At 53.0% G+C, this 18,265-nt stretch overlaps 5 protein-coding genes across 5 annotated transcripts; 4 read left to right on the top strand and 1 right to left on the bottom strand.

Moving 5' to 3' along the window:
- Positions 1-202: 202 nt before the first annotated feature.
- Positions 203-3,133, top strand: G647_03322 (uncharacterized protein; the record flags this gene model as incomplete). The annotated part of the gene is made up of 2 exons (XM_008727668.1): positions 203-2,827; positions 2,906-3,133. The coding sequence occupies 2 exons, from the start codon at positions 203-205 to the stop codon at positions 3,131-3,133; spliced, it is 2,853 nt and encodes a 950-aa protein (XP_008725890.1).
- Positions 3,134-6,745: 3,612 nt separating this feature from the next.
- On the top strand, positions 6,746-7,720 carry G647_03321 (uncharacterized protein; the record flags this gene model as incomplete). The annotated part of the gene is made up of 1 exon (XM_008727667.1): positions 6,746-7,720. The coding sequence occupies one exon, from the start codon at positions 6,746-6,748 to the stop codon at positions 7,718-7,720; it is 975 nt and encodes a 324-aa protein (XP_008725889.1).
- A 2,236-nt stretch (positions 7,721-9,956) lies between these two features.
- Positions 9,957-12,938, bottom strand: G647_03320 (uncharacterized protein; the record flags this gene model as incomplete). Its single annotated transcript, XM_008727666.1, has 4 exons — positions 9,957-10,091; positions 10,153-12,441; positions 12,506-12,759; positions 12,875-12,938. 4 exons carry the CDS (start codon positions 12,936-12,938, stop codon positions 9,957-9,959), a joined length of 2,742 nt encoding a protein of 913 aa, XP_008725888.1.
- Positions 12,939-13,531: 593 nt separating this feature from the next.
- Positions 13,532-14,588, top strand: G647_03319 (ATP synthase F1, gamma subunit; the record flags this gene model as incomplete). Its single annotated transcript, XM_008727665.1, has 4 exons — positions 13,532-13,587; positions 13,649-13,698; positions 13,747-14,405; positions 14,460-14,588. 4 exons carry the CDS (start codon positions 13,532-13,534, stop codon positions 14,586-14,588), a joined length of 894 nt encoding a protein of 297 aa, XP_008725887.1.
- Positions 14,589-17,040: 2,452 nt separating this feature from the next.
- Positions 17,041-17,840, top strand: G647_03318 (uncharacterized protein; the record flags this gene model as incomplete). The annotated part of the gene is made up of 2 exons (XM_008727664.1): positions 17,041-17,116; positions 17,170-17,840. The coding sequence occupies 2 exons, from the start codon at positions 17,041-17,043 to the stop codon at positions 17,838-17,840; spliced, it is 747 nt and encodes a 248-aa protein (XP_008725886.1).
- Positions 17,841-18,265: the final 425 nt, after the last annotated feature.

The following is an 18,265-nucleotide window of genomic DNA, read 5'->3' as shown; positions in this document are numbered from 1 at the left end:
TTTACCTCATGACATGGGAGTGAATCTCCGGACGCTGCTGCTGCTCGTCACTCCAAGCCAGGCCACGTAACAGAGCGGACTTTTTGATTCTTCCAACTTTTGTGGGAATATATGCTGCGGAGTGAGCCCGACTATTTGGCTGAGGACGACATCTTCGTATTCCCTCGGTCCGCTGTGCCCTCCCTTTCTTTGCGCACTCATTATGGCCACCTACGACGCGGTCACAAATGGCAGCTCGAAGCCCGAAGTCGCTGCTGCCCCCACCGTTAATGGAGACGTCAAAGCACCCCAGATCAAGGTCGAAGCTCCCAGCGGTGCTCGGACTCCATCCTCAGGCTCAACACCAGCGCCGGGGCAGTTGCTGACGGGCAAGCAAGAGCACTATCTCAAGCGAGAACTTATCTCTCGCCAGGTCTCAGATGAGATCGCGCAACTCAGCACTCCCACGGCCCTCCAACGATTTGGGGCTCCCTTCCGCTCACAGTATGGCGAAGTCTCGCCCATGGACTCGGAGCTGCCCATCCTGCGGTATATCTTTGTCAACCATGTACGCAAGTTCCCCTTCCTCAACCAAGCGAAAGAGAAGGAGTTCTGGCAGGACAAACTACAGACCTTCCTTGAGTCCTTTGCCAGCAAGTACATATCCTCTTCGGAAGACAGGTTGGAGGAGACCAAGAGAAGGAAGCTGGCGAAAAAGTCGGAGAAGCTGGTCGAGCTGATGATGGTGTCTGGGTTGCCTACCGCCTCCGGCTATGAAGAGAGAATACGTTTTGCCGAGATGGAGGTGGTTGACCGCGGCGCCAATGAACAAGGCTTGGTCGTGAATATCCCTGAGGGAAACTATATCAATGACTGGGACGTCAATGTCGCGGGCGTCAGAATCGCATCGGTCAAGCGAACGGTCCGATACCACCAGCACGCAGAATTTTTGATACGAGTCAAAAGGCCCGATCGGCCAGAAATCTACATTGGAAGACGTTATGGGGAGTTTGCGAAGCTGCACAAAAGGCTGCGCACAGAGATGCCTGGCAAGGTCCTTCCTCCGCTGCCCAGAAAGAACAAGTCCTCCACCTTCGCCTCGGTCATGCCGTCTGGGGACAACGATGCAGACTCAATATCCTCAGTGTCTACAGAAGCCAGCCTCGAAGAGTCTGGGAGGAATTTCTTACCCATCCACCGACGCCTGAAGTCGGGTAATTCACTCAGCCCTAACCCGGGAGGTGGCTCACCCAAATCATCGTCCTCGCCCCGCATGAGTATTTCGCGAGAAAGGAGCCCCAGTCCTGGCCCGCAAGCCGTGAGACTGCATCGTGAAGATCAGAGAGTCTCACTCAGAGCCTTCTTACGAACTCTCTTGCAGAATCCGAACATCGCGCAGTCAAAATCCATGGCCGATTTCCTGACACTTCAACCGGTACAGTTGAATGAGGAAGAACAAGAAGATATCGCACGGCGGAAAGAAATGGATGCTCGACGCCTCGAAGAGCAGAGAAAATTTTACGATATCGCCAGAAAGCGGGCGGCAGAGCTTGACACGTATATGGAGACGTTCCGTAGGAACATTGTCGAGGCTAACGGACTCACGAAACTATTTGCCGAGATACGCGAGAAAGAAAAGATTGAGGATCTGAGCCCGGAGTATCAGAAGTTCGCAGAATGGTTAAGGATAGAGGTGGCCGCAACAATCTACCACTTATTCTTGGCCGAGGATAACTCTCCTGAACTCTTTGCACAAGCGAAACGGATCCATTCTCTGGTGCCATATACAGTACTGAAGAATGCGATACGGATAGCGAATCCCGCTGCAGTCATGTCGGCCGTTCTGGATCTGTTCCTTGCTCAGCCATTCGGTACGAGGTCGTTACTGCAACGCATATTCTCACAGACCCTCAATGATGGGATACGGCAATTCCAAAAGCCCATTGACGATATGATCGCCAAAGTGGGAGACCCGGTACTGACGAACAAGATCAGGGCTTTCGTTGACAGTCCCGAAGAGACCAAAGCTGCCGTCCGGACCGAGGCGCAGAAGGAGGAAGTCGACGTTGTTGTCGCCATTCTTCGATCGGAGCAGTTCCAACCAGAACTCACGCCACCCCAAATCCAGCGCGTCTACAATGCTTGGGTCGCTTGGAACAGCGCAGTAGAGAACGACGACGAAGAACTCCAGCAAGGCGCGGAGATGTTCTCCCACCTCAAACAACTTCTCAAGTTACTGACACGCCAACGCGACAAGGCCATGATGGCTGCCATGATCGAAGAGCCCAACACCTTACAACTATTCCGTGACCTCTTCACGATATTCTACGAGCCCCTCGTGCGAGTTTACAAGTCGGCCAACGTGTACAGCAGCATTACAGACTTTGCAGTATTTGCCGACGACACCATTAAGACAGTTGAGATTGCCCAAAGACAAGACGTCTCTGCAGATCCAAACCAAACAGTACAATCATTCATCGATCTCTGTGCTCGACATCAACACAACTTGTACAAATTCATCCACGAAGTTCATACGCACGATAACGGCCTCTTCACTGCATTGATGGCCTGGATTGAAGGTATCCTCGAGTTTCTCCGCAAGGGACCCAGATCTGGTGGCAAGCTGGATATGAACGCCATTCTCCAAGGAGCGCTAGATATGGGCACTGTGGATCGGGAAACCGTCATTCGGGAGGTTGACGAGCTGGTCGCGTGGCAGGCGGCGAGGAAAAAGTGGCACAGTGACAAAACAAGGCAGAAGATGGCGGCGGAGGGGACGAGTCTGTCAGAAGATTCAACCGGGATGCCTGGGACTAACTTTAAGAGCAGCGACTTCGGGCTACATGAGGTGAGTAGCAACCTCCCGTCGTTGCTTCAAAATATATCTCCGAGATGTGGACGCTTTTATAGACTGACTTGTGCTTAGGGTGATCTGATGGACCTCCGCATCTCGGATGAAGAAGATGAAATCGACTCTGAAGAAGAATCCGCAGAAGATGATCTCGACCCAATCTCCGCAGAGCGCCGCCGTCGGAAGAAGGCTCAAGACAGACTCAGAAGGAGCGCAGGTGAGCCGGTCAAGCCCGAGGTCAGCGAGATTCTGAAATTGAGGGAGCCGTTCTTGGCCATGTTGAGGGCTGTATTGAGCGACTAAGCACGACCACTTGAAAGGGAAGACGGTTTGATGGTTTGATATGGCCTTGAAGGGGAGCCTTATCGATATCGCATGCAGGAGCATAGAACGTGCACCGGAGACACAACACGACGAGATCACGCGAAGGCGCACTTGACTCGGTCAGAAAGTTACGACCACATGCATATACATAGTAGACACAGCCTGAATGCTTCACAGGCCATGGATTTGGTTCGGAGATGTGCATTCGAGCATGTGATTTTGCGGCCTCTCTCCACGTCCTCGGCTGATGCAGTCCACCCGGGGCTTCATCTCAGCTGTCGCATGGATCCGGTCTGGCGGGAGCTCTAGACATCCCGTCCTGCTCGGAGCAAGATGTCTCCTGATGCTTAGCAGAGTGAAGGAAAACGTTGAATTTCGGGTCTGAGAACGAATCAAATATTCGGAAGACAAAATGAGGCGGTTAGTGGGTTTGATTGGGCAAGACGAAGAAAGTAGGCCGCAGCAAGTTGCGAGAATTATGACTGAACGAGTGTCTGATTGGTGAACCTGAGATATTTCACGAACCGAGAGGAGCTGATTGGGCCTCAACGAACCCTTCGAGGCAGACTGGTATGGTCTCAAGCAGGCTCCCAGCAGTTTGCGGCGTAGCGGTCGTCTCGGAGAAGGGGTCTGAGGAAGCGCGTCAATCCCAAGCATGGGCGGCGGCCTGTCTCCTCGTACTCCGTACTCCGTCCAAAGTACTCCGTACCAGCTAGGGTAATTAGTACACACGGCAGAGCATACTACGTACAGCGGGTCAGGATAACCGGATTGGGCGAGGAGCGGAGACTGTGTCCATTTGGCCTTTCGGCACGTCATACTGGCGTGTTAAGCGACGTGATGCATGCGACGCTGGGTGCTGACACATGAGACGCGGGCGAGAGAGTTGCGTTGAGCGCTCTGGTGCCAGGCGTCCTGTTGCATAATGAGGGTGGCTGGTTCAGATCCGGGTGAAAGAGGCAGCGTCGCGGACCAGGAACGGGCACCGGATTGAGGGCGGTCACATGACGCCGCATTCCTTCTGCGTGCTCACCACGTCAGCCCTGGAGGCAGCGCGCTCGGCAGCACAGCAACTTTGATGACGATTGCCTACCCAGTACTCCGTACTGCCAGAGATCATCCACAGACCTCCCTCAGCCACGTCCATCGTCCTGTACACTCGTAGCTGGTAGAACGTACATCGAGTTCTCGTGCGCTCGTCGGCAGTAATACCCAATGCTGCGCCGCTCAAAATTGCATGTGCGGTCCAAAGGCCCAGAGAGGAATGGTGAGCAAGTGGATCAGCATGGTCACGAGATGAAATGGTGGTTGGCTCCTGCCTCAACCAGACATTGCAAGCGAAAGAAAAGCGGGGCTGGTGTGCCACTACCGAACAGAGTTTTTGCAGGTCGCCGATGCCGACGAGTGCCGGGCTGGCAGATCAGCAGCCTGCACGGTCTCCCACTTTCCGCCCTCCAGCCAATATTCTCTCCTCTTCTTCCCTCCCTCTTTATCGCCCAATAGCCCTCGTTTCACGTCCAGGCTGCACCCAATCAAACCCAGGTTGCGCTCGTCCTTCGGCCACTCATCACTTCAAAAAATACCGTTTCTCGCTACGGCAGCACGCAACACGCAAGACATCAGACCTGTCTTTTCACGTGGGTCCCCGAGCCCGGCTGGCGTGTCACAAGAGAGCGCGACAAGTGATCAGAGAAAAGACCGAACCAACCCCAGGGCCAGGCGGCTCTGAGCCTACACTCGTCGCCGGTCGTCACTGGTTCACCGCATCACATTTTGATTCGACTGGCCTCTCCACGATCCACGTTCCTGGTAAACAACAACCACCTATCATCATTCAGCGTCGAGTATAGCTGTAGAGCCTTGCGCGCATCCAGGCATCTCAAACATATCAAACAGCGACGAGCAGAACCGCGCGATACCGAGGATTGTGCGCCTGCCGAGCTGTGATCTCATCAGCCCGAAGCAAAGCGAGCAAGCAAGCCATCCATCAGCCCGACAGCCATCACCCCCGTCACTCCAGCCAGCTCTGCAATCTGCAAGCCCGCCCACTCTTGCGAAGGACGCTACTACTGCTGCTACTACTACTCCCCCATCTACTCACCGCGGGAAACGACCCGCCCTCACCGCTGGCAATCTTCCATCACCACTGCAACACAAAACACAACTCGCCTGACATCCATCACCGATCTTTGACGGACCGACCGCCATTCCGTACCCCCAAACCCAACTCCATCGTTTTCCCGCCTCCAGCAGTGCACTGCCGTCATCAGCGCAGCGCTTGCAACACAACCAGCATTTTTTGATCTTGAGTTCACCGTCGCCGTCAGCAACGACGCGTCAAGTGCTGCCTAGATCATCGTCGTCGTCGACGTCGCGCACGAATAGTTGCGCCCGGCGCGTTCAGATTTGTAGAACCTGACAGCTTCATTGTGGGCAGCAACCCCAACTCCAGCGGCTGTCGCATCACGTTTTGGGCAGCAACCGCGGCTGGTCCAGAAACGGAACAAATCGCAAACTCCTCCGCAAACGAGACCGGGTATTTCATCATTCATACAGGAATAGAATCCCAGCTGCCCAGCATCGGGAGTGCCTTGACTGTGGGACACGGAGACTAAGAGGTGAGCTGCATGGACGTGCCAACACATCACTGCAGGCGCACTCTCCAATCGATTGCTACATAACCATTCCCACCCAGCCCCGTCCTCCAATAATCGCTGCTGCGCTCTACCAGAGCCAATACTGACCCGTGGTGTCCTCAGCACGTAGTCTGGCAATCTAGCAATCGAATCGCCGCTTACCTTCCTTCCGCGCGCCCTCGAATCATTCCTCGCGGTCGCCGCGATTCCAACAATCCAATCCAGACTGCGCGGCGCGTCCTGTCCAAGCTTCTGGAAAGCTGGAGCACTGCCGGAACGGGTCGACGACAACAACAGCCATCGCGGTCGCGGGAGTGAGGCAAGAGCTGGAATCCACGGCGACAGCGTGACGTCTGGGCCACGCATCGTCATCCGTCCCGCGCCACACTCGTCGTGCCTCGAGCAGAAGTGACAACTCATCAAAGCGCTAGACCCCAGCTTTCCTGCACCGAAGCCCAATCTGAGGCGAACTCAGCCGGCCATCCTGGACTTCACCCGCCTCATTTGTTGACCTTGTCTTTCGTCAATATAGTGAGTGGACCGCTGGGTGCAGACCACTTTTAACACCTCGAGAGCAAGTCTCCATCACCTGCGCTCCCAACGATTAGGTGAGTGATCCAGTGACTGGCAGGAGCTGCGCTAGCAACTAACGCAAGGGACCAGGCTCCAACTTGCCGCTGCTAGGCCCTCCTATCAGAGAGTCGGGCTGCCTTCACGGCAACATTTCAAGGCACAGCGGCCCCAAGAGCGCGTCTCAGCTATCCAGCTATCACCTTTACGCCTCTCTGGACCTGTTGGCTGCCCAGCTTAGCTTTGGAAGCCTGCGTCTTCCCGTACGCGCGACACCTGAGGCGAGCATTTAGTCATTCTACACGGGCCGAGAACCTTTCTTCTGCAGCCCTGCACTCAAGTATCAGAACGAGCCATTCAAGCATCATTCTGATCCGTGTTCATCATGGAGTACCCGCCGCAGTATCAGCAGCATACTCAACATCCTCATTTGCAGGGAGGCTATCAGACGTCGCCACAGAGCGCTGGCCCCGGGTCTCTCCAGTCGCCATCGGGTCCTCAATCGCACATGCAACAACACAATCCGAACCAAGCGTCTCCTATCCTACCTTCGCAGACCCAGAACCACTACCAACCTCAACCGGCCGCCGGAGTCCATCAATCAATGGGCTATCCTCAGTATGGTGTCAATGCGGGACTGTCACAAGGTTATGGCATATCGCCCACTCAGGCTGCGGCTATGGCCACAGCAGCGGCATCCGGTCAGTATACGCCGCCTTCTGCGCCAATTGGGGAACATCCATCAGCTGACTTCAATTCTGTAGGGCAAATGCCGCCTCTCCCATCGACTGTAAGCATGCCTCAGGCAGGGCAGATGAATGCGCAAAGGCGCATGAGCCAGCATATTACGAGCCCTCATGGCCAGGTGTCTCAGCCTGCCATGAACCATACCTTGCCTCGACAGTCTGTTCCACCCGCCATGCCTCCGCCGCAGCAGCCTGTTCAGGCACAAGAGGAGATATCTGGAGGAGGAGCTGAGGAGTCTCCCCTCTATGTCAATGCGAAGCAGTTTCATCGCATCCTCAAACGGCGCGTTGCCCGACAGAAGCTTGAGGAGCAGCTCCGACTTACCTCCAAGGGGCGGAAACCTTATCTGCACGAGTCAAGACATAACCATGCTATGCGCAGACCCCGTGGTCCCGGTGGTCGATTCTTGACTGCAGACGAAGTAGCTGCTCTAGAGAAAGGCGAAGGGGGTGAGAACGGTACCCCAGTGACCAATAAACCCGACAAGGCGACGTCGGGTACGAAGAGAAAGGCTGGGGCCAGCAACAACGAGACCCCCAGTAAGAGGTCGAAGGTCGCCAGCGAAAGCGCAGAAGACGACGATGACGATGATGGCGAGGAGGATACCGGCTGAGCCTGGACCTCCATTTCGCATTGACGTTCTTTTGCCTGCGTTTCCTTTGTCTCTGCATACCGAGGAATTGCCAGTTTAGCAAGCGTTGTCTTTGGCCTGATGACGGGGAAGGGGTCATGGTCGAGTCGGGGCTGGGGGCTCTTTTCGATTTCACTCGGGCTTGCTGGTCTTGCTGGAATAGTCCTCTGGTTTATCCTCACTTTTCTTTTGTCCTGCAACATTGAACATTACAGAGAGACGGGCTCACGCCAGGACACGCCAACTACCGTCGCATGCTGACGACCACTGATTCTTCTGCCCACACAATTGTCTCTGCAGGGCGGTCTCTCGCACTCTCCCTACATGTCGGCCAGTCTGCTACAGGGAAGGGAGTTCATTCGAGATACCAGAGCCATTTCGATCACGACTGTCGTTTCCGATTGCCTCTTGTCCCAGCTGCGAGGTGCGATTACGCGTCTCTTATTCAGCCGTCGGGAAGATCTCAACCTTGACTTTCCGCTCAATGCGCCACCTTTCGACGCGATGCCGAAGAAGCCAGCCGCGATCTGGGTGCCCTCGCGGCATGGTTTCACCGCTTGCACCGGCCATGCTTCTCGAGACGCACTACCAACCACCTCCACAGTTCTTAGAGTCCACGGTTCACCTCACAGTGAAAAGGAACATTGGAAAGCGCAAGCAATAACAACCACAGCACGGGGAGGGGGATTTCAGGAGGATATTTGATACTTTGCACAGCGGAAACAATGGAGGACACACATTCGGCAAACCAGAACGACCGACGTGCACGCGCACAAGACGAAGGACGGCATATGTTTCACTTCTGGTTCATCGACTGAACCTTACATCTTTGAAGGTCACCTATCGTTTAACTTTCCCACTCACTTTCTCATTAACGACAATCGTTGAACGAACCACTCTGACGAATCTTCTTATGCATCTCTGCGCTCTTGCTTTTCTAGTCGTGTTCTGAACAAATTGTTTTATGCATCGCAAGGATCGGAAGCAAAGGAAGGGGGAAAGGGATTGACGCCCCCGGGTTGGGGGGGGGGGGGGCGGTGGAAGGGGTGCGGCAAGGGCTGGATGACCTGGGCAGAATGAAGCAAGTGCGCACGGAAGGACTGGACTGGCCTGGGCTTGATGAGCAAGCAAAGGCTTCCCGCGGCAGTGCCATGGGTCTGTCCCCTCTACTTTGTCGCCTGACGATTACTCCCGCAGCCGACGCCGAGCATGGTCTCCTGAGGCAGGCATCTCACCTGAGGTGCGGGCAAAGGAGTCGTGAGGATCCAAGGGAAGAGGACAGTACTGTGTGTACAGGCTGGACAGGTCATGCCGGCCAAGTTGGTAATTGTACAGATCAGAGTCAGGGCTGGATGCCCCGAGATAGTGTCTTTTTTTGTTTTCCTTTCTAGCTGAGCTATGAGATTTCTGAATCCGATATGCTTTTTAATAACCCTAGCCAGAACTTTTCCGTCAGCGATAGAGTTTGTTATTACAGAGGATTCAGCCCAATGATACTCAATTACTCCAATAGAGAGAGTGACTGAGTGAGTGAGAGAAGAAAGGCAAGGAATTGACTGGATTTATGATGGATGATGAATGAATAAGTTCAATGCTCATGCTGTGCGTGCGCGGTAGTTCTAGTTCTAGCTCTAGATACTGTAGATTGCGCCCTCGTCCCTGATGCTTTCTCTAGCTAGCTCTTGCTAAAGGTAGACAACCTACTGTAGTTATGTATGTATGCATGCCAAATGCTACCTGCCGATGCTACCAGATGCCACGCCACGCCACGCCATGCCATGCCATGCCCTTCTTCGCGATGCTGGATGACAGAAGGTGCACTGTCGAGAGCTCTTCAAAGTCTCCAAAAAACAACGATTGTGATTTGAATCAGAAGGAAGCGAGAGCGGTGTTCGATTGTGGGAAGTCACCCAAGCCTCGAAGTGATACTGTACTTGCAGCACACGGGCGTGGCTGCCCTGATTCGCCTGCTCAAGAGTCTGGCACCCATGCCAGCCAGCCAGATGCTCGAGTCTAATCATTGTGCCGCGTAAAGTCGTCTCATCAATGGTCATATGCATATGGCAGTTGAAAGTCGTTGGAGAAATTTATTGCGGCTTGTTGCGTTGGTCGAATTGCAGATCTTCCGTGAAGCCAGAGGTGTTTTGGTGGTAGCTTGGAGCTTGGGGCCGAACTTGGGTAAGGAGTGAACGCCCCTGCTGGCCGCACACAAGTCTGCCTAGAAAGTCCAGTTCTCGTCGACGGATTTGAGAGCCCACTCGAACTTTTCCCGCAACGTCTTGGAGAAGAACTTTTCGATGGGCACGTTGAACTTTTTGCTGAAGACGACCGTCAATCTCGGATCAATATAGTTCTGCGCGTTAGATAGTCAGTAGATGGCCCCACGTAGAATCACAAGGTTGCGTAGAACTTACAATCTTCGAAGTGCCCAATGCAACCTCTTTATTGTTCTCCTTGTCCTCTGCCTGGATCGCCATGGTGGCAATCCTGGTGTCCAGCTTCTTGATTTGCTCCTCGAACTTCTCGACCGACGGAGACTTGCCCTCGGCTTCGACCTTCTTGGTTTTGTTTTCCTTCTTGAACTTTTTCTCCAGCTCCGTCGCGGCCTTGAGGCGTTCCTCAAGCTCCTTATGTTTCATCTCTTTCTCGCCGTCAGCCTTGCGCTTCTCGTTATCTTTCTCGAATTTCTTGGTGATCTTGGTCTTTTCCTGCTCAACCAGGTAAGCTTGATGTTCCAGGATCCATGCTTCGTCGATGTCGTCAGGCAGTTCGAAGTATTCGGCACCCTTCTTCTTCTTGATCTTAGGGTCCACATCGATCATCATCTGCTTCATGCGCCATTGCTGGTACTTGAGACCTTTGATCCGGTCGCCCAGCTTTTCCATCTGACCTGCATGTCCGGCTCCCACAGTACGCTTGTGATTGCAGAGAATGGCGACCCTTCGGTTTGCATCATTGTAGTCCTTGACTCTTTCGGCGAGAGAGCCTTCAGACTTCATTTCCGAAAGCAGTTTGGACATGGTGTACGAGGCGTTGTACGTACGGAAAACCTTTGCGGTCAGCCCGTCCATATAACTTTTGAGATGTTTGTTGAGCGCGCTGGTGCTCAGGCGGTCGAACAGAGCATCGCCTTCGTGCTTGGGCGGCCTCTTGAAGATCTTCAAATTCTTGAAGACTTGCGGATCTACCTCGAACTCTTCGTGGAAGCGGATGCTGTCCTTGCCCAAAAAGTCAAAGATGACAACGTTGGGTGGGCGTAGGGTAACGTTCTCGTACTTCAACGAACAACAACCGACGGTGTCAGCCTCATCGTCCCCTTTCTCGTTGCCCGCTCTCAGCGCAAATCGGTCGATCAGGTACATGGCAGTTGCCCGCTGGCGATCGACGGTCGGTTCTGCCTTTAGATCTTTCTGGTAGTCCTTACGAATGCGGTCGATGTGCTTTTTCAACTCGCGAGCCTTTTCAAACTTCTTGTAATCACTTTGACCTTTGATGTCCGAGTTTGCAGCCAGCATGACATACTTGTAGTTGCCATTGATGTTTTCTTGCCACATAGCTAGCCAAGTGCCTTGCTTGTCGTGCTTGATCTCCTTCCAGCTGTGTCCTTCGGGTGGGACAGGCACCGTTGCCTCCTTACCAATGTTGATGGTGATCTGTTCAGGCATGACTCTGGTCTTGACGTGGCCAGTTTTGGGGTGGTCACCGCGGCCACGGAACAGGCCAGGAGGTTCGACTCGAAAGTTCCCCACCTTTTGCTTTTTACCATCCCATATGCAGTACATGTACGGTGCCTCGGCTTCGTCTTTTTCTTGTTTGAGCGCCTTCTTCTCCTCTTTAGACATTGCCTTCTTGGCTGCCCTCTCAGCCTCGTAGTGCTCGAAGATTGGTCTGAAGTCGCACTTGGCAAACTCCTTGATCTCCACCTTCTCGCCATTTCTGTTCTTGGCACCGCCAGTCTTCTTGAGAATCTCTTTGAAGTCATGAAAGAAGTTCTTCTGGAAGGTTGGGTTCTCGACGTTGTGAGTTGAGTTGAGCATACTGCCGAAGAAACCGGCAACTTCTTCGGCATCCGGGTGAAGTGTTATGGGTTCTCCATCATACTTCATCTTGACGTTCTTCGGTAGCGGCTTGTAAGGTGGAGGAAAGACAACACCGCTATGCTGTAGAGTCTCCCACTTGTTCGTGCCGTCACCTTTTGTCGGATCCTCCCACCATTTGATGTCTTCTTCTTCGTCCTCTTCGTCATCAGGATCAGCACTCTCTTCCTTCTTGACGGTTTTGGGTGCGGCGGTTGGCTTTTTGGTGGTTGAGCCGGGTTCGGACTTGACCTTCTTGGCGGGTCCAGCGGGTTCGGCTTTGGCCTTCTTGGGGGGTGCACGCTTCGACAGAGGCTTTTCGTCATCACTGGACTCCTCCTTCTTCACCCTTTTCGCGGATACAGCTTTCTTGGGAGCTTTTGCACTCTCCTGTTTCTCCTCCTTTCGAATTTGCTTAGCCTCCTTTTCGGCAGCCTTCTCAATTTTCTGTTTCTGCTTGGCGAGTTTTTGGCCCAGAGGTACGTCCGAGTCAGAATCTTCACCAATCTGATGGGCGGAGAGTCGCGGAGGCATTTTGACGACTTTGTCATTCGTTTTTGCCTTGGCCATGAGCGGGGCATCGTCTGAATCGGACTCAACAGCGGTCGACGTCCTTCGTTTTTTGCTCTGCATGCATATCAGCCCATGTGATCTTTCGCAAAGAGGGATTCAGCTTGACAGGATGGCGTACCAGTGGTACATCATCATCACTGCTTTCTGCGTCGGCATAATCTGGTCGTGTGACGCTCTCCCTGAATTTCCTCTTTCCCGCTCCAGCGCCGTTGACGAGGTCACCCTTGGCGTCTGAAGGCGAAGCATCTTCCATCTTGACCTCGCCATGTGCTATCGAGATACCAGGCATGACAGTGCCATTGGAAGGAATTTGGCGATCCAACGTAGCATCGACAGAGGAGGGGATTTTGTCCGCAGACAGATGCGGTGCGACTATTTGCATTGTCAGTCGTACGATACCCAGAGGTAGATATGACTCAAGCGTCAGGCAGGCAAACAGTCACACCTGCCCCGCGGAGATGAGAAGTGTGTGTCAAGGAGAGCATACCTCCGTTTGTGCCATTTGACTTCCTCTTGCCGGCGAGCGGTATGTCATCGTCCGAAGAAGACATGGTACGTGAGAGGTTCGAAACGTATCGTGATTGTTTGGCGCCAGTAAGGGTTATGTGTTGGCAGGACCGTAATATAGCAGGAGAGGAACGTGAGGTCGAGGCAAAGGATCGAAGAGACCTCCAGAACGCGCCTCGGATAGTCGGAATGATGGGCCGAACTAAAAGGTAACAGCAGTCCTGAAGGTGAGGTGCACGAATGGAGGTGATGGGGGAACGTCGGGAGTGCGACTTGAAGTAGAGAGAAGACAATCACAAGAAGTGGTGGAAGAGAGAGAGAAGTGAAGAACGGGCGAAGCCGAGAGGAAGAGCAGCAGCCAGCCAGCCAGTCGTGTCCGTTTCGTGAGGCCAAACCGAGCCTGAGTTCCACTCACTGAACTCTCAAAATGGAACTCGCAGGGAGTCGCCGTCAAATTCCACGATTCGACTGCGCCTGAAAACACACTAACCCAGATAAGCCTAGCGCGCCTCAATCAGCCAGCTCTCATCGGAACCTCAGTTTTGGAGGTTTGACGCACCGCAAGCGAATCTCCTCTCTTCATTGCATCCCTCGTCATCGCCCATTGACAGCTCCGCGGCCAGCAGTCTTCATCATGATGCTGTCCAGAGCTGTACGACCTGCCTTTGCGGCCGGCAACGCTGCCGTCGCAAGGTGAGCTCGACCCCATTGACTCTGGCTTCAGGAGCTTGCCTTGGTGCTAACCGGTTTACAGGACGGCTGCCCCCCAAGTCGCCGGCTATGCCACTCTACGCGAAATCGAGGGTACGAGACGCAGAATCCGTGGGAGCTTCGGTGTCTAATCGCTTGCAGGCCGACTGAAGTCGATTCGCAATATCGAGAAAATCACAAAGACGATGAAGATCGTTGCTTCGACCAAGCTCACCCGCGCTCAAAAGGCTATGACCGACTCCCGACGTTATGGCCAGACGTCCAACCAGGTGTTTGAAGAGGCCGAGACCAAGCCTTTGGAGGAGAAGAAGACACTGCTGGTGATTGCCAGCTCGGACAAAGGTCTCTGTGGTGGTATCCATTCCGGCCTCACACGCGCCACTCGCCGCATGCTCGAAGGGGATTCTGGCCTCGACCTCGCCATTGTCGGCGAAAAGTGCAAGGCTCAGCTTGGTCGCTCCAATGCCAAGAATGTCGTGCTCAGCTTTGCTGGGATTGGCAAAGACGTTCCCAGCTTTGCCGATGCGCAGGCTATCGCCGACCAACTTGTCTTGCTCCCAGAAGAGTATGCGAGTATCAAGATTCTTTACAACAAATTCGTTAATGCTCAGAGCTACGAGCCAACGATCATCGAGGCGTATTCAGAGGAGGCCATCACCCAATCTCCCAATTTCGCCGCATTCGAAATTGATGACGAGGTGCTTGCCAACTTGAGGGAATATTCTTTGGCCAACTCTCTTTACTGGGCTCTGGCGGAAGGACATGCTTGTGAACAATCTGCCAGACGGAATGCTATGGATGTGAGTAGACATGCTATTCGTGATGTTGGGGCAATACTGACGTTGGCCCTCCAGAACGCCTCCAAGAACGCCGGAGACATGATCGGCAAGTTCACCATCTTGTACAACAGAACCCGACAGGCGGTTATTACCGGAGAACTGGTCGAGATTATCACAGGTGCCACTGCGTCTGAAGATATGTAGGCTTCGTTTCAGAAAAGAGAAAGTTGTACATACCACTCGACCTCAGTGTTCCTGGCGCAATCAAGGCTTTCGAAAATTCAAATTAACGTCCTTCATGATTCAATTCGTTTGTTATGCTTACATGGCAGCTGTGAAGTCATCGCCCACTCGCCGTGCCATGGTGCTGTTCTTTAGCGCAGGAAAGAGTCATCACTGCGTTGGTACTCAGATGCTTAACATGACAGCTCGTTGACTGCCACTGCCTGAATCATGCTCACCACCATCTCTTGTGCTTTTCCTAATCCACTGCATTCCCTGAATTCTCTTTGTTTATCTATACCAACGCCAATCTCAAACACGCTCTCGGTTCTCGATCATGTCGGCCTTTTCAAAATTCGGCGAATTCGACCTGGAGTTTATAGCTCGGGCCAAGGATGATGATCCGTCGTCAAAGAATGTCTTCGGTAACAAAGGTAATGTCTGACGCTGACGTCGTGTTTTTTTCCAATCCAGAGCAGCAGCACTGACAGTCTTGCGATGGCAGAGCTCAGAACCCCGAGGTCGCATGTCGCACCAGCTGCAGCCGCCGAAGTCCCACGACTAAAACTCATGCTGACCGCTGCCGGGGTCTTGACATGCATGCTGATGGCTCTGGATCGACGCCAGTTCATTGACTGTATTCTTATCACCCTCATCCTTGTCGCCTACCCACCGTTCGCTCGCAGATTCAGATGGCTCCTCCTTGTTGCGCTACTCTCAGCGGAAGTCTGGTGGAAAGTGAAGTTTGCGACAGTGTTCGCTTGCTTCCATGCTACGGTGGCAATCGATTGGGACTATGCGATGGAGAAGGTCAAGAACGCCAAAGGGATCGCGATATGAGGGATAGCCGCGTCGATGTACTGTATCATCCTCGAGGTGGTGCTTAGGGTCGAGATGTTGATAGGGCTTTCTGAGTAAGGATCGGAACATATTTGCCAGGATTACGGATCATATCAGGCAAAAGGCCGAACATCAGAAAGACAGTTGAGCAAGCCAATGACTTCTGGAAGGGAAGGCCATCAACTCTTGCTTCGACAAGCCAAATCAATGTTTTGGCTACAAATACCAGAAGACTCCAGTGTGTCCAGCTGGGGCACCTTGAGTGCTGACCTTTCCATTGTGTCTTTCTCTAGATCCTGTTGCTCGGCCCGTGATTCATGACAGCATAGTAAATGCCCTCTCCGTAGGTGAGACAGCTCGCTGCTCTTTCTCACTGATGTAAACCGGACATCTGAGTTCTGCAAATTTCTTCTTCCATCATACCAACCGCCCAATACCCTATGGGCAGCCGCTAAGCAGCTCATGATTCTCAATCGCCATTCGCTTCAGTAGCCTGGGCGTTTCGAACTCCACAGAGGACGGCCAGAGCTGTTCGACTCCACCTTATAGCCGATAGTATTCATGGCCCCTTGGAATGTTTAAGCACCATTAAGTGATACTGGGCTGTAAGCATACCCTGTCCTAACGGCAGATAAAGAAAAGAGGTGTGCATAAATTCACCCTGTTACTACACAAAGATGGACTCTCGGCTGTGCAGCAGCACGCTGCGTTCCTACACAGCCACCCCGGTAGCCTTTCAAACACAAAGCAAGCTGTTAAACCCCTAGGAATTCTTTCATGCTATGTGAATCTCTATACCAGCTCGGCTCTTCCAGCTCTCACAGGGTTGAATTAATGTAACGGGAATGGGAATAGAACAGTCTGTGGTTGTGATCACGTGCGTTGCCCCTTTCGCAGCGAGCCTCGTGAGCCTCAGCTACCTCGTCTGTCCGCATTTTTGCAGGGTTTGTAGCAGTATAAGGCGTCTTTCTTTAAACGACTGGCAATAGTTCTGTGCCTAGGAGCCTGAAAACGAGGTCTGTCGGCAGTAAAGTGATTGCTTTGTCTCTTGTCTGAACCTTGTTGCATCTGTTCTGGTTTGTCTTTGGGCGCGGGCGCAGGCGCGCCCTGTCTTCCATGATTGCCAAGCTGAAATGTCCTTGGATTCTACAATAAGAGACATTGTTGAGTTCTTCTCGAAGCCTAAGTGGTGTGTGTCTGTAACTCATCATGCGTGACCCTTTGGAAAGTCCATAGAGGGTCGAATATGCTTGGGATGCGCTCGCTTTTGACCTATTGTCCTCAGCCCATTGTCATTCGGGTAAATTGTTCACCACTTCCGCGTCTTTCTGCTGTACAAGCTTGCTAAACAGAGGGGGAAATCTAGAGTTAATGAGTCGTATAACGTGTCTCGCCTTTGTCACCGTCTGAGCTTCATTATTTCACCGTGGAAGTAAGAAGAATTGAACAGCAAACACTGTTCCTCCATGGGCATATCTTCTGCTCAGTCCTAGACTCCAGCTTTTGTTCTCCCCTCGCCTCCCATCTTCCGGCTAGCAGAGAATCCCTTGAGCAACCTCTTGAGTCGCAAAGTCTTCCTATACAATTGTTCATCATGGCTGACACGAGCTTCGAGTCTGCTACTGCCCCCAGATACATCATTCCCCCTTATCGTGGCCACGAGTCCTCTGGTATTAAATCAGTTCTTGCCTCGTCTCCTTGCCAATCTAACAGCTTAATATAGGCAATACACTGACGACGCCCACAAAGGCTGGTAGAAATGGGACTACCAAGGGGGAAAGCTCCATCGGGACAAACACAAATACCTCGAGCGTTGTCGACAACCCCCGCTATGCTGTCCCAGACTCCTTCAAACAGGAAACTCTGATCTCTCAGTTCAAGAAAGAGTTGCCACACAGTCTCAAGATGATCGACACCGACTACCACCTCAATTTCTTCCGGGCAGAGCTTGTAAATCAGCTTGGCCAGATGAACACTCAAGTCTCGCGTAAGCCCTCGAGCAAGCCAGAGTATGTCTTCGATACTGGTGCTTCCATCGCCTTCATCACCGCCCTGGCAATCACCATCGAGCGACTCGAGAAGCCGCACGCCGGTGTCAACAGTTCTGTTCGCAATACGCAACTCGAGAGGCTTCTGGAGTTCTTGGACGAAGACTACGCTGCGACCACAGGCAGTGATACCAGACACCACGAAGCTTTAAAAAAGTATCCTGACATTCGAACTACAATTCTTTGGGCGCTCGAAACTCTTCGCGGACGAGTACATAAGCTGAAGAAACCTACTCTTGCCACAACTCCCGTCTCTAAGGATAGAACCACCACGAAGTGGCTGTTCTTCTGCGCCATGGTGAGCCTGTTGGTAGCAATGCTGTACTGGACTTGGCAGGGGTTGTAGTCGGCCACCCAGGCTTTGCAAGGTTCTTTTACGTCTCAGGCATGAGCTTGGATCATTCCCCTCGTGCTCTGGACTCATGGTCATGATTGGATAGAATACGCAGTGGTTGGGGATGCAACGGCTGGGTGAATGAGCAATGTTGGCTGCGTCAAGGGGAGCTTTGGTGGTGACCCTGTGTCCCCTTTGCGGGACGTCAGCATTGATGCCTGCAACATGGCATTGGCAGGCTTGAAGGCTTGAACTCATGACCGGCAGCGACGCAAGCCGTGCAACGCCACCAGCTAGTTCAGACAGATGATTCAACCAGCCTGCTATTTCCTGCATTTCGATCGTGGCCATGCCCAAGCCGTTGTATACAGGTAATTGGTCAGATTCGACTGGGTTTCTGTAATCCTCGCAATATCCTCGAGTGACACGATTGGCGT

Source organism: Cladophialophora carrionii, assembly GCF_000365165.1.
Source record: "Cladophialophora carrionii CBS 160.54 unplaced genomic scaffold supercont1.2, whole genome shotgun sequence".
In the NCBI taxonomy this organism is placed as follows: domain Eukaryota; kingdom Fungi; phylum Ascomycota; class Eurotiomycetes; order Chaetothyriales; family Herpotrichiellaceae; genus Cladophialophora; species Cladophialophora carrionii.
The sequence above is the reverse complement of the archived record's forward strand: the minus strand, read 5'-3'. Positions and strand labels throughout refer to the sequence as shown.